This window comes from Manihot esculenta, chromosome 11 (assembly GCF_001659605.2).
Source record: "Manihot esculenta cultivar AM560-2 chromosome 11, M.esculenta_v8, whole genome shotgun sequence".
Lineage (NCBI taxonomy): Eukaryota > Viridiplantae > Streptophyta > Magnoliopsida > Malpighiales > Euphorbiaceae > Manihot > Manihot esculenta.
This window is the reverse complement of record NC_035171.2, coordinates 21,806,360-21,821,395: the sequence shown is the minus strand read 5'-3', so window position 1 is coordinate 21,821,395 and position 15,036 is coordinate 21,806,360. Positions and strand designations below refer to the sequence as shown.

General features: G+C 33.6%; 1 protein-coding gene across 1 annotated transcript; it reads left to right on the top strand.

Moving 5' to 3' along the window:
* Positions 1 to 350: 350 nt before the first annotated feature.
* LOC110625646 (transcriptional elongation regulator MINIYO) lies at positions 351 to 13,176 on the top strand. The gene is made up of 10 exons (XM_043961725.1): positions 351 to 737; positions 1,207 to 2,302; positions 3,037 to 3,164; positions 3,442 to 3,629; positions 3,755 to 3,860; positions 3,936 to 4,196; positions 5,094 to 5,282; positions 5,417 to 7,753; positions 9,631 to 9,840; positions 12,624 to 13,176. Exons 1-10 carry the CDS (start codon positions 501 to 503, stop codon positions 12,816 to 12,818), a joined length of 4,947 nt encoding a protein of 1,648 aa, XP_043817660.1. The 5' UTR covers positions 351 to 500; the 3' UTR covers positions 12,819 to 13,176.
* The last annotated feature ends 1,860 nt before the right edge of the window (positions 13,177 to 15,036 follow it).

Here is a 15,036-nt window from a genome sequence, read left to right as displayed (position 1 = left end):
CACTAATCTTGGGCTTATTATATACTGCTAGATTTTCTCTTTTTATAATTTATTAATTAAATAAAATTTTAAATTTCTTTCAAATAAAAATTCTAATTAACACTTCATAAACAAAATTATGATGATAATAATTTTTTATTATTTTAAAATTAATAATTTTATTTCATTTAAAATTTCAACATTAATTTAATTTAATTTTTTTTTGGATACTCTGAGTTTGCTGGCGCTGATCATGTGAAGCTGAGTGGTTGAAGTCTTGGAGAGCCGATTTGCTGAACCAAATCAAATCGATTTATTTCGATTTGTTTCAATTTGGTTAATTTCTTTATTCAATTCGGTTCGATTTCCTAGTCTAAACAAAATTCCAGCGCCACCAAACTGGGTCAGTCGCAGCGAGCGCCGAGTGTATGCTTTCTCTGTTTTCCCTCCTCCCTCGTTCTATTTCTTTCTTCAACTTCAGCAAGCTTTTGCAATTCCCTTTCTGTTAAACAAAACAAGAAATGGAAAAGGAAAATCAGAGTACTGGCAAAAGAAGCAACCTGAAACCATCTTCTGCCCAAAAGATTTTTGGAGCCGACATGCTGCAAATCCATGGAGACGACGCTTCCTGCGTAATTGGGAGTATCATCGAAAAGGGTATTTCAGAAAACCCACAAAACAAGCCTCTGACGCCAACTCCACCACCTAAAGTTACCGTTTTACCTTTCCCTGTCGCTCGCCACCGGTCTCATGGACCCGTAAGCTATTCTATGCTCTCTCTTTACTGTCATGATCAGTTAGTTCTTCGTTTCAATTGGAAGCCATCTTCAATTTATAAGCACTGGCATTTAGTTTTATCAGTTTAAAAAAACCATGACTTATTTGTTGTGTTTATTTTATTTTATTTAAAAAAGATGACTTAGTTTGAATTGCTTAGAAAATGTAGAAGTTTTGATGTTGTATTCTTTTTTGGAACTTTGGTTCTTGAAAGGGAATTTCTTTTTCGTTTTCTCAGTGGTAACAACATAGGGTACAAAAGATAAAAGAAATACAAGCATCTAGCTTTGTACAGAGAAACACAACTAATTGTGGAATAGAGATGCACAAATAATTTATCTCAGTTTCATCTAATTGAGAATAACTGATGTAAATGATTTCTTTAATTCTATCTTTTGTATTTTTTTAGCAGCATGAGTTTATGAACTGATGTCTGATCAAATTTCACAGCATTGGGGTCCAATGAGGAGTACAAATGTTACTGAAGATGATGAAGATGGTGAGGATGAGGATGATAATGATTCAACAGAGGTTGATTTTATATCAGGTTATGCAAATCCAGTACAGAGGAGGCAGAAAAAAGGTTTGGATCTTAGACATTGGAGAGATTTAATCCCAAGTGATAATCTATTGGATAGTAATAAGGCGGAAGGAAATAGACCAAAGTTGAATAGGACAGTAAAACAAAAGAAAGACGGAGAAGTAGTTGATAACATGGACAAGAAAAACAAATCAAGTGATCCTTCTCTAGTTGGTAATACTTCAATGGAAGTGGATGCATATCAGGATTCAAGTTCTTTTGTGCCTCCTACTACAAAGGGGGTCAAGTCAAGTGATATTGATGCTGGGGCTGATATGGAAATAGATGACTTGCATCAACTAAATGTTCAGGACAATAATAGAAAGGCCAGCTCTAGTTTCTCCAGAAGTGAATCAAGATCCATGGAAAGTATTCCAAATAATGGTATAGCGAAAGGAAAGCTTGAGAACATGGAGAAGATGGATCCTGCATTCGTAGATATGGTAACTAAGCGAGGGCAGAAAACATCAACAATGGTTTCTAGCTCTAGTTTAAGCAATTTCGGAAAGGAAGAAGGATCTATGTCTCTTGAGAGTGAGATTGATGTTGAGAATCGTGCACGGTTAAAGAAAATGTCACCTGAAGAGATTGCAGAAGCACAAACTGAAATAATGGAGAAGATGGACGCTGCACTGATCAACTTACTGAAAAAGCGAGGCCAAGATAAATTGAAGCTGCAAAATCTTTCAAGGTCAGATAAACGTACTGGTGCTGAACTTGGTAATACAAGTGAGAGTCAAACAAGCAAGAGGTCAAACGTTTCTTCTCATGTAACGAGTGATAGTTGTGAAACAAGGACAATAAATACCTCAACAGATACAAAAAATAGGCCAGAGAATGGGTTGGTGCAGGATTTAGGCCCAAGTGATGGAAATTTGTGGAATAGGTGGAGTGAGAGAGTTGAGGCTGTCCGGAGATTGAGATTTTCTCTGGAAGGGAGTGTTATTTCAGGTGAATTAGAGACGGGTAAGACTTAAAGTGGTCCTTATTGCTAGTTTATTGTTTCTTACATAATAGCTTCTGGCCTTTTTCACTTTTAAGTTTTAACTTCTTTTTATGGACACATTTTATTTGAGCATTTGGATTTTTGAGGCTTAAATGTCAGTTGTGTTCTAAGTGAGTCTTGAGCTAGTTGAACAATTTTTTGCTAGATAATTCTTTGCAATTTTATGTGCTTGGTTATGCAGTACTGGTTAAAAGGCTAAAACCCTTGTAATGTCATTTCAGTGTAATCAAATTATGAAACAGAGGAGTTATGAATGTGAACCAGTATAAGTGTTTTAGCTTAGATATTTACGCAAGTTGAGTGAGAACTGCTTGCTAAGGAGTTTCAGAGGCAAATTTATTTTATTTGTGTTCTGGATTTCTGTATTTTTGGCAAAATTCCTGCAATATGTCAGCTTTGAGGCATAATATGTTTCCTAAATTTCTCTGTGTGAAGAATTCAGCATTACAATGTGGTCTTATATTTTTTTTTTTTATTTTTTCAATTTTATAATACTGTTCTTGAAAGGCAATGTAATAAAAATTCTTATTGCATCTTGAGTGAAAAGCTGTGATATCTAGCACATAAAAAATATATAATTTTTTCTTCTCGTCATTATTATTTGATAATGAAATTTGCACTTTAGATGTGATCTTATTTCCTGAGGGGATAAGAGATGCCTTAATCAGAACTGGTCATTCTTTTTGTGTTCCAGGTGATATATCAATTGACAATGTGGAGAGTGCTTTAAACGTTACTGAACGTGACTTTCTGCGGACGGAGGGAGACCCTGGTGCAGTGGGTTACACAATCAAAGAAGCTGTACAACTCACTAGGAGTGTGGTCAGTTTATATATTATATTAACCAATTAGTTCAATCATTTAAATTAAGAGATATATTATTTAAGATTTTGTAGAGTTGGCTTAAACAAAACATATATTATGTTTCTCCTCTTTGTGTGATTCTGTTGATGACATCAGTTGTAATAGATATTTATTCCCACATTTTTTTTGTGTTCCTGCTTGCATGTATAGAAGCTTATGGATCTCTCTTTTGTGTTTATTTCAGTTCGTTACGTGTTTATTGTGTCGGTTTCTGTACTAATTTTGTTAGTTATAGATTCCTGGACAACGGGGCCTTGCATTGCATCTTCTTTCCTCAGTGCTTGACAAGGCAATACACAACATTCAACACAATCAAGTTGGTTGCACAGTGAAAAATGCTAATCTGGTGGACAAGTTGATTGATTGGGAGGCTATTTGGGCTTATGCACTTGGCCCAGAACCTGAGCTTGTTTTATCATTAAGGTGGTGCTGATTGTTTTTTCCTCTTCATCATGACTGCATCATCTGCCTTATACTTGGACCCCTTTTTTTCTTTCTGTATGGATGGCATGATGATGAAATTAACTACATATTCTGTTGTTTTGTAGGATGTGTCTTGATGACAACCATAGTTCAGTAATTTTAGCTTGTGCAAGAGTTATTCAGTGCATACTGTGTTGTGATTTGAATGAGAATTTCTTTGATATCTTTGAGGTAAAGTATTGTTTCTGGATTCTTTTTTCCTAACATCTTAGTAATTTTGACATTTTTGATGAATCGTTCCTCCAGAAAATAGCTGTGCATGAGAAGGATATCTTCATTGGCCCTGTATTTCGAAGCAAACCAGAGATCAATGCTGGTTTCCTCCATGGTGGCTTTTGGAAGTATAATGCCAAACCTTCTAACATTCTAACTTTCACTGAGGATGTCATTGATGACGAGACTGAAGGGAAACATACAATTCAGGATGATATTGTTGTTGCAGGTCAAGATTTTGCTGCTGGTTTGGTTAGGATGGGAATTCTTCCTAGGTTGCAGTGTCTTTTGGAGGTAAGCATGATTGTATTGACCTTATGAAAAATAATATGAAATTAGGTAATCTGTGAGGCATGTGAGAATTCTCATAACCGCTGATAATTCTCATATTCATGAATAGATATTTAACACTGTTTTGGATACACAAGCACCTTCTTCCCCCCCTATTACTTCCTCCTTCCCCCCTCCCGTTTTCATTCATTTTGATGTTTGTCTTATATGCCTAGCTGCTTTCTTTCTTCAATGAGGTTGCTAAAGACAGACAAGGAACTTGTGAGTTTGAAACGATAGAAAGAAGTATCATATAGTTAATGATATGAGCATCAGGTGCTTTTTGCTGAATACTGTGGCATGGTCTAGCTTCATGATGTCATAATGAAATTAATGTGGAGAAAGACATATTATTCTTCATGAGTAGGCATTGTAGAATGCTGAATAATCAAATGGTAACACCCAACTCAATAATATATAATTCACCTATTCTCTGTCTTTTGATAGTTAAAAGGTGAATATTTGGAATTCTGTGAATGAGGGTTGGATTGGATGTGAATGTGGTGTGGTGTTTCTTTTTACACATCTTATAAAATTATTCCTTGTGGTTACTTTTCATCCATGTTTTTTTCTTTCTTTTATTCAATGGAAGAAAAAAGAAGTGTGTGTGTGTGCGGGGGGGGGGGGGGGGGGTTGTGGGTGGGGGAGGCAGTGAGCAAGGACTTTGAACATCTGAAGCTGATAATATGGTAGGAGTTACATATTTTAGAAATAAAGTGATAAAGTTTCCTGCTTTTTCATTGAGTTGCTACTGCATTATATGATTGTAAAATTGTTTTTGGTTCCAAAGTAAAGGTTCTTATTTTGAAGTTGCTGCTTGGCTTTTTAATATTCCAAAACATGCTTGTACATATGGAACAGGCTGACCCTAACACAGCTTTGGAAGAGTGCATAATTTCTATACTTGTTGCAATAGCGAGGCATTCCCCAACATGTGCAGAGGCAATTATGAACTGCCAAGGACTAGTCCATACAGTTGTCCACAAATTTACTATGGGATACGCTAAAGAAAGTCATGCTTCTAAGATAAAATCTGTTTGTCTTTTGAAGGTACACAGTTTGTCATATTTTTCCAGATAGCTTTCTGATAGTATTTGGTCCTAATCATTTATTCAATGGAGCATTGCATTGTCTCGCCCATCCAAGAAAGAGTTATATTTGTGTTCTATGTTGATGTAAAATAGGCATTGGCTCGATCTGACAAGAAGAATTGCTTAAAGTTCCTGAAGAATGGATCTTTTCAGGCTATAATCCAGCATTTATTTCAATGTACTTCCTCCCTTGACCAGTGGTTGAAGTCTGGGAAGGAAAATTGTAAACTTTTGTCTGCTTTGATGGTTGAACAACTTCGATTTTGGAGGGTCTGCATTGATTATGGGCTCTGTATATCATATTTTTCAGATATCTTCCCTGCCTTGTGCTTGTGGTTGCATCCACCTACATTCAATAAACTTCAGGAGAACAATGTTGTTAATGAATTTTTGTCTATCTCTAGAGAAGCATATCTTGTTTTGGAGGCTTTGGCTAGAAAACTTCCACGTTTCTATTCAAATAAGCACCTAAACAATCGAATCTCAGATTGTGCTGGTAATGAACAGGAAACCTGGTCTTGGAGTTTTGTGACTCCAATAGTTGATTTAGCTTTGAAGTGGATAGCATCGAAGGATGATCCTTATGTTTCTAAATACTTTGAGAGAGAAAAAGGATTTCAGAGACGCTTTGTTTCCCCTGATTCATCAGATGTCTCTTTGTTGTGGGTGTTTTCAGCTGTCATGCATATGCTTTCCACATTGCTCGAAAAAGTGAACCCCGAGGAAACCATGGGCCCTCAAGGAAGTATCAAGAGTGTTCCATGGTTGCCAGAATTTGTTCCTAAGGTTGGACTTGAAATAATTAAAAACCAGTTTTTGAGTGTCAATGGCGCAGAGTTACCAGATGATATTGATGAAGGTGGCACCTTCATTGAGGAACTTTGTCGTTTTAGACAGCAAAGCAAATCTGAATCATCCGTAGCTTCCGTTTGTTGCCTTCATGGACTTCTCCGGGTTATTACTTCAATTGATAAATTGATCAGTTTGGCTAAGGGTGATATACGTAACCCTCCATCCCAAGGATTTAATTTATCCAGAGAAGGGAAAATTCTCGAGGATGGGTTACTGAAATGGTCTCTGGTTGAATGGAACGGTGTTCTCAATGTTTTTATGAAGTTGGTAGGATCAGAGTGGCACTTTGTGCAGTCAATTGAGATTTTTAGTAGAGGAGGACCTGCTCCAGGCGTGGGTCTTGGCTGGGGTGCCTCTGGTGGAGGATTTTGGTCAGTGACTGTTTTGATGGCTCAAACAGATGCAAGATTACTAATTTATGTGCTTGAAAGAATCCAAATGGCATCTAGCATAGAATCACCAACAGATGAAGAGATGGTTGCTGCTATGCATAGGGTTAATTCTGTCTTAGGGGCATGCTTAACTTTTGGGCCAAAGGATAGAGTCGTGATGGAGAGGGCATTCGACATTTTGCTTCAAGTCCCCACTCTCAGATATCTTGGATTCTGTGTACAGCGGTTTCTCCAATCGAATACGAGGATGAAAGAGTTTAGATGGGAATATAAAGAAGAGGACTACTTTCTATTCAGTGAGATGTTAGCTTCTCACTTCAAAAATAGATGGTTGTCTGTCAAGACAAAATTGAAGGCCAAAGACGAAAATAATTCTTCTGTGCACACAAATCTTAAGAGGGGTAAAGTTTATCTGGAAACCATACATGAGGACTTGGACACTTCAAATATGAGTATGACAAGTCAAGCTCAATACTGCAATTCTTTGATGGTAGAGTGGGCTCACCAGAGATTGCCACTTCCAATGCATTGGTTTCTAAGTCCTATTTCAACCATTTCTTACGACAAACATGCTGGTCTTCAAAATTCTTCTAGCGTACCTAATCTCATAAAGGAGTCCAGTGATATAATTGAAGTTGCTAAAGGTGGGCTTTTCTTTCTGCTAGCTATGGAAGCCATGTCTACTTTCTTATCCGCTGATGTCCACTCTCCTATTTGCAGTGTACCACTGGTTTGGAAATTTCATTCATTATCTGTCATATTACTTGTTGGAATGGATGTGCTTGATGATGACAAGAGTAAGGATGTTTATGAAACCTTACAAGACATCTATGGTCATCTTCTTAATGAAGCAAGATTTAATAAAAGTAATAAGCACAGTGTGGATGAAAATGTGAAGTTATTGCTGGAAAGCGAGAAGAAACATAGTCTGGACTTTTTGAGGTTTCAGTCAGAGATTCATGAGAATTACTCTACATTTCTTGAAGCACTAGTTGAGCAGTTTGCTGCTGTATCTTATGGTGATTTGGTTTTTGGTCGTCAAGTTTCTGTATATTTACACCGTTGCACTGAAGCAGCTGTGAGACTTTCTGCCTGGAATGCATTGTCTAATGCTCGTGTTCTTGAAATTCTGCCACCATTGAAGGAATGCATTGCGGAAGCAGAAGGGTACCTTGAACCTATTGAGGTAGTGTTCGCCTACTATTCAAACATTATTTTAGAATGATTCATTTTATAGTCTTCATTATAATGAAATTTCTTTGGGTTCTACTTGCATATTCTGTAAATCTGTGCTGCGAACATCTCCCATATTCACTGAAACTAGTTAAAATTTCAGTTAACGAAGATAGTGTGAGAGCTAGCGAATAGGTAGAAAAGACCATTTTTTGTTATACCTGGACTGTGAATCACTAACTCTGACACCAATCTAGCTGGGGCTTGTAATTTGATAGGACAAGAAAGTGACATGTGACCCATTTGATCTGGCCAGTTTTTTATTGATCTGGTGTGACCTGTTTGACTCAGCTGGACTGACCAGTCTACTAGGGGCAAATTGCTGGCAAGTGGACTTGAACCCAAGACCTCATAAGAGATCTTTGAAGTCATAACTGATTGGCTAACTTGATACCTTATATTCTTTGTCGCAAAATATATATATCTCTTATTCCATCATAATTATTTATTACAAATTTCTTTGCAAAATTATTTTATGTCAATTTTGTTTTTCATATAATATATCAAAGTTATATTTTATTTTTCTGAAAAAGTTATTTCTATTTTATGTTTATAATAGACATGGGTTTAACTAACTATTTCCTATATTACCGAATTAGTAATTCTGAACTTGAAATATTCAAGAAATTGTTATATAATTTATAAAAATAAATATTTTTTTATCTATTTTTACTATTATTTAAGAATTTATTTCTAAAAATAACTTAATTAATACTTAAAATTTAATTAGATAAGAAAGTCCCCTCATTTGTAATTCAACAAACCCCTAGCGTCATCTCATGGATTTAAATCCTTGAGATTTTTTTAATATTTAATCCACAATAAATTTTAAAGATAATCATTTCTAGTCGACTAATACAACTCCATTATCTCTTTACCATTGCAAGCAAACTGTCTTCTTATTTATACTATAATTTGTATAAAATAATGTTTATTTATTTTTTAATATTTAATAAAGTAATATTAAAAGAATAGTTATATCTTTATGCAAATTTTTAGTGTATTACTCGTAAGTATTGAAAAATTATTTAATGGTAATACTAAAACTGAACATTTTTAAATAAATTTAAGAAAGCGTAAAAAAGATCAAAATATATGTTCAAGTATCTTAATCTCAAACTAGTTGGGGTCAGTTATATGAATCACTTTTCGTCATTCAGCTCTATTTGGAATCAATTCCACATCAATTTCTAAAAATTGTGAATATGTTAATACTTCATCTTGCCAGATCATTTTAGGCTTCCTTTTCCAAATTATTTAAGCCTCCCTTTCCTCCCCTTTTCCCTTTCCATTCCTTTCACCATTAGTTTATTACACTTGTGTACTGTGATAATCAATGCTTTACAATGGATAACCAATAAATGTTGAAAGTGTGATTTTAAATAATTAAAAATTAATTAAATTTGTCTAGTTATATTTAATTATTCTTTAAATTACTTTACATACTTCTAATTAATTTTTTACTAACCCATTTGTTCAACTGGTGACCCATTGACCCTGTTCCCCTTCCTAGTTACTTTGTGGGCTGGGTTTAATTACACTAGAAGAGACTCTTGTTTTAAGTTATCTTGAAATTTATTGCTATCAGAACAAGAAGGAAAGGAAAGTGTTGATCTGTTTTGTGTCCAAACATTAAGGTAGAAGTTATGAATGAATTGAATGCATAGTTGTATGAAACTAGTTCTTATTTACATTCAACTCTACAATGATGATGCATTTATATGTTATGGTTGGGCTGTTTACTTGAGATTTTCTAAATGTTTTACTGCAGATAATTATCCTATGATGACAACACTTATTTTTTTTTAAAACTGTTTATTCCTTGTCTAGGATAATGAAGGCATTTTGGAAGCGTACATGAAGTCTTGGATTTCTGGTGCTCTTGATAGATCTGCAGCTCGAGGATCGATGGCATTTACTCTTGTGCTGCACCACCTTTCATCTTTCATTTTCCATGTTCACAGTCACGATAATATCTCTCTACGAAATAAGCTCGTAAAGTCTCTTCTGAGAGACTACTCCCAGAAGCAAAAGCATGAGGTATGCATCTTTTCTGCAAGTCCTATATATGATATGGTTTCTAATACCATCATGGTTTCAAATCAAGGTCGCGACCACGCATAACGGATACAGGCTTATAACGGTTATACTGTAATGGTAACGGCCTGTTATAGTGCAATTTTTTTTGAAAAATTTGCAAAGTTCATGAAACTAAAAGATATTTAAAAATATAATTAAAACTAAGTTATACAACTTAATAATAAGTAGAATTATATCAAATAAACACAAAATTCTTACTTTCGTGTTTATTTAATATATTTTTATTTAATAAGATAAGCATAAAACTAAGTTATACAACTTAGTTTTGTGTTTATTTGATATATTTATATTTAACAATAAGTATAAATATATCAAATAAACACTTAAAAGGTAATGAAGTTTGAGAGAAATTTGAGAGAGTTGAGAAGAAGTTGATTGATATCAGTAAATATAAGCTGCTGTGAAAGCACTTGAGGGAAATATGAATGTTTTTTTAAGTTTTTTGCTTTGGAATGTGAATATGAATAAAGGCTGCTGTGGAAGAACCCTCCAATAATTCATATTCATGTGAATAAGGCTGCTGGTGAAAAAAAAAGCTGATCTGAAGATTCCTGCTGTGAAAAAGAAATGCCCTGTAATGGCTGTTACGCTGTTACAGTAACAAAATTTTATCACCATTATTTCAAGGCCTTAACTGCCACAGCCTCCTTCAAAACCTGTAAATGACGGTCGTTATGTTATTTAAAACCATGAATACTATAAGTAGTCTACAGTTAGAATTGTCCATTACGAAGATCTTGCTGGAACTAGTTTGGTTGTTTTTTTACATTAGTGATTTGAAAATTATAGTACATATATGTAGAACAGAAGTTAGTACAGGCAGCAGGTTGTTTTCAAAGACATTGATTGCCTTCGTATTTATTTATTTATTTTTGGAAAAAGGAAGAAGAAGATAAACGGCTATATTCATCACCTTTATATGATTGTATCCCTTTCTATGTTTCATCACCTTTATGTATTTGTATCCTATGCCTATGGTTTGTGCCCTATGTTTGGACCATATTTACCCGTGGGCTTCCAAGCTAAAAATGCATGTAGTTCACATCAATGACCCAATTGCTTAAGCTCAAATTTATTTTTGGTCAAAGGTTTCTTTTTGTACTTGGGCTCTTTTACTCGGGTGCTGATAGAGGGGCCAAAAAAAAAACACACACACAATTTGTACTTTTACCTCTATAATGCTTTTAAACTTTTTAAGAAATATCTATTTTGCCTCCTTATTTTATGTAAACCTTGAAATATGTAAACTTTTGCATTGTTATCATTAGATTTAGACCTTTGGATTTTTTAGAATCTAAAAATTTCATATTACTCTTGAAGCCATTATTTGGCTCCTTAAAATCTAAATGGCTCATTTAACCAATGCAACTCTTTTATTGTCTCATTGGTATTGGCCCCTCCAGTTGAAGTTCTAGTTCTGCCCCTGCCTTCTACTTCCTCATTTTGTATACAGGTACGGGTGATTGTGAGGGCGATGTTAATTTTCATGGAGATGCATCTAGGCTGTGATCTTTGAAAATTAGATATGATCTGTAGTATAGTTGATGAGTTATGGGTTCGAGAGATTATGCATCACCATTTGATTTTTGGTTAGGTAGAGATGGGTTATGGGAAAAAAAGGAGATAATAAGAGTGCTTAGAAAAAGTAGAAGAATTGAAGAAAAGAGAAAATTAATTTGATTAAACAAAATCATTATGTGAAATTCATTTACAATTTTATACATGCCCTAGCGTTTTCTTGAATTCTGCTATTCAAATTTATGGAGGTTGGAACAAATTCTAATGAGAAATTTCTAGTGAATTTTATGCAACCTAAACTAATTACTGGACTAAAATACATTCTCACAAATATAAAGATTTAGGTTTTTATCTTCTCTTCTCTCCCTTCCTTTCTCAAATTAAGATTTGATACAAACTCTGGCCTATTTTCGATATTTTAGTTTCTTAGGAATTTTGTTTGACTTTTCTGTTTCATCTCTCTTTGAATATGCAGTGGGCATGTTCATGTTTGTAATCCTTGATGGCTATTGTTCACAAGAAATTTTAGGCATTAATTCATAGCAATCACATGGGAATTTATTCTTTAGAAATGAGATGAACTCCCAGTTTATTGGTTTCTGAATAGGTTAAAGGTTATCCATAGCTTAAGTTCTTATTGTTTACTATTTAGAAGCACAAAAATTGTCAAGGACCTATTTGGTTTTTTTATGTTTTTGGTTTTGTTGTCCAATTTGCAGAGAAATCTATAAAAATAAATGTATATTTTTTGTTATTTAGTGGTTTAAAAGAGAAAAGCAGGTTATTGTGACAAGATAACCAGCAAAACCACTTCTTATGGTTTAGGGTTTAAGGTAATTAATATCCATGCTCAAGTCAAACTTATATTTGGAGTGTCCACTTAATTTAGATTCATATTCTGATCTAGTAAAAAAAGTATGTTTTTAAATTTGAATCCCTCAGTTTCATATCCCTCCATCCAAATGCAAAGAAAGAGATAACAGAACAGGGGATTCTTTTGTGTATAAACACGAATAGGTGATATGTCGGAAGTGATATTATTATGGCCTGTTGTTCTCTGTCAATTACTCGGGATGCTGATGAATGACCAGCTTTCTATATTAAACATGCTGTCAGAAGTAGTAACAAGCATTGAACTGCACAATGACTGATGCTGTTTCATTCCTCCTTTATTTTAATTAATTTCCACTGTTTCCTGACGACAGGGAATGATGCTGGACATTATACAGTATTGCAAACCTAATCCTCACCTGCCTGAGGATAGTTCGTCGCAGCAGAGCATAAATATTGACAAAAGGTTTGAAGTACTATCAGAAGCTTGCGACCGGAATTCCTCCCTTTTGGCTGAAGTTGAGAAACTAAGGTCTGCATTTGTAAAGAAATTTAATTCTGTGAAATAACTCAAGTCTGTTGTGTATAGAGGAAGAGCAAGAACAGAAAAAGACACAGATGAACCTACAATACTTAGCTTCAATGAATATGATCAGTCTATGACATATCATGAGGAATCCATAAATTAATTTTCCAATCAAAAGCTGAGCAAGATGATTTCAGATTTCCACATGAGGTGGGGTTGAAGTCATCATTCTTAGTATAATTTATAGGGAATGAGAAAAAGCCTGTAAAGTCCTGGTAACTGTGAACCATAATTCATATCAGCAAGTGATCACATCTGTATGGTATTTTTTGCCAAGTAAGAATCCTGAACTCTATTAATTGCATTGAATGATGTATGTATATATGAAAATATTGGCTTTATACTGTTGATGTTGGTGGCAGATGGAGCATACCCAAGAAGATAAGGGATAAAATTTGGACGGAAAGTGACCACTCACTAGGTTTTGATGGGTGTCCAATTCAATTATTCAACTATAAATTAAGGGAAAAAAAAGGTTTAATATAATATAAGCAGGGACAATTATTGCTCTAATTTTTTTTATTTTGATTTAATATGACTTGAAAAATGTAACCAAGTTTGTTGAAGTAATCAAATAATTGAAGATATACTCGTTTGGCAAATAATTATATATTTATTAAAATTGGTTAGAGTACGTTTATGTTTTATTTGGAGAAAATTATTATAAGGTTTTTATAATTTTAAGAAATTTATTTGCTGATCCTTATGTCAAAATCATTCCATTAAAATACTCCTGTATTTTTTATCAAGAAATTATTTCTTGAGCATAGATAGATTTAATGCAGAGCTTCTCGAAATCCTTTGGGATTCAAACATTTTCCTTATTTGAGAAATATTAATATCTTAATTAAATGAAAAATTATTTTCTCACTAATTTGCAACTTTTATTTTCAAGTTATCTAAGATGAATAAGTTTATTCTCTATATAATTTTATTAGTTATTTATTGATGTTATAATTTTTTTTTCATAATTTATCTCTAAAATTTTTATATAAATACCTTTTTAATTGAAATTTGTCTTTTAGTTTTTCATATTCATATTTTAACCTACTAAATTCTTTAATATGTTTCAATTTAGTTTCAAATTTTCAATATTTATAGATTGACTTACTAAATTATACTTTTATCCTTTAAAGGCCCATTTCACTTAGTTAAGCATGTCATATTTAGCTAGCACCTCAAACGAGCACGTCGAAAAATTCTAAGCATCTCCAGAAAGCAACTCGTTTCCGACTTGCTAATCACACTATCTATTTTATTTGTAAATATGTCCATTTCTTTATTTGAATTTTTTATGATTCAGTTATTAGCATTTTATAGTTATGCAAGTAGCTCCCTTAAAATAGTTTGGGATAAGCTAGCACATTCCCTAATGCCTCTTATTCTAATAGTGAAATAGGCTAACACATACCTAATGATATCACTATTCCTAACTATGAGTTTGAGAATGTTACATATTTTCCCTTTATTATTTATTCATTTGCTCACTGAATAGTCGTATTCACCACTTATATTTTAATATTTCAATTTTTTTTTTTTTTTTTGTGATCTAGTCTAGCAGTCTCATTTTTTTAGCTTGTCCTTCCTTACATCCACTTCACCAGCTGCATAGCCCAGAGGAGGTCAGGCCAACTAAAATTCAATTATTTTGGGATGAATGTATATATGTTTATACTTTCCTAGGCTGTTAGTATTATTTTTTTGAGTAGTAAATACATATTATTTTTTATTTTCACAGAGAGGATAGAAATGTATTTATGATAATTATGAATGTTTGGCATGGAGCCATTTTTCGCATATATCTATACCTTCTAGAATTCAACAGGTTATCATATTAATTAGCATATTTTCAAGGGAAAATCTGTCAGTGTATCCTATCTCATTTCTCTCTATAGGTTAAAGACCGAGTATGACAAATAGTCTTCGAGGCAGTGGTATATTAGATTTCATAATGCAACAATGGCTTATGATTTCACTGTGATTAAAGAGGATCATTGTGTTTATACCAAAAGATCTAAGGATAAATTTGTAATCTTATCATTATATGTAGATGACATACTTTTAGCTGGTAATGATATTGAGTATATTAAAACCGTCAAGAAATGGTTGTTATCTAATTTTAAGATAAAAGACAGAAGAAGCATCATATATCCTTGAAGTCAATATTCTAAGAGATCACTTAAAAAAGTTATTATCTCTTT

Excerpts from the sequence above, each read along its gene's own strand:
- LOC110625646 (XM_043961725.1), top strand. The coding sequence starts at position 501 with ATGGAAAAGGAAAATCAGAGTACTGGCAAAAGAAGCAACCTGAAACCA. Across the intron at positions 7,754-9,630 it reads GGTACCTTGAACCTATTGAG|GATAATGAAGGCATTTTGGA; the intron begins GTAGTGTTCGCC and ends TTCCTTGTCTAG. Across the intron at positions 9,841-12,623 it reads CCCAGAAGCAAAAGCATGAG|GGAATGATGCTGGACATTAT; the intron begins GTATGCATCTTT and ends TCCTGACGACAG.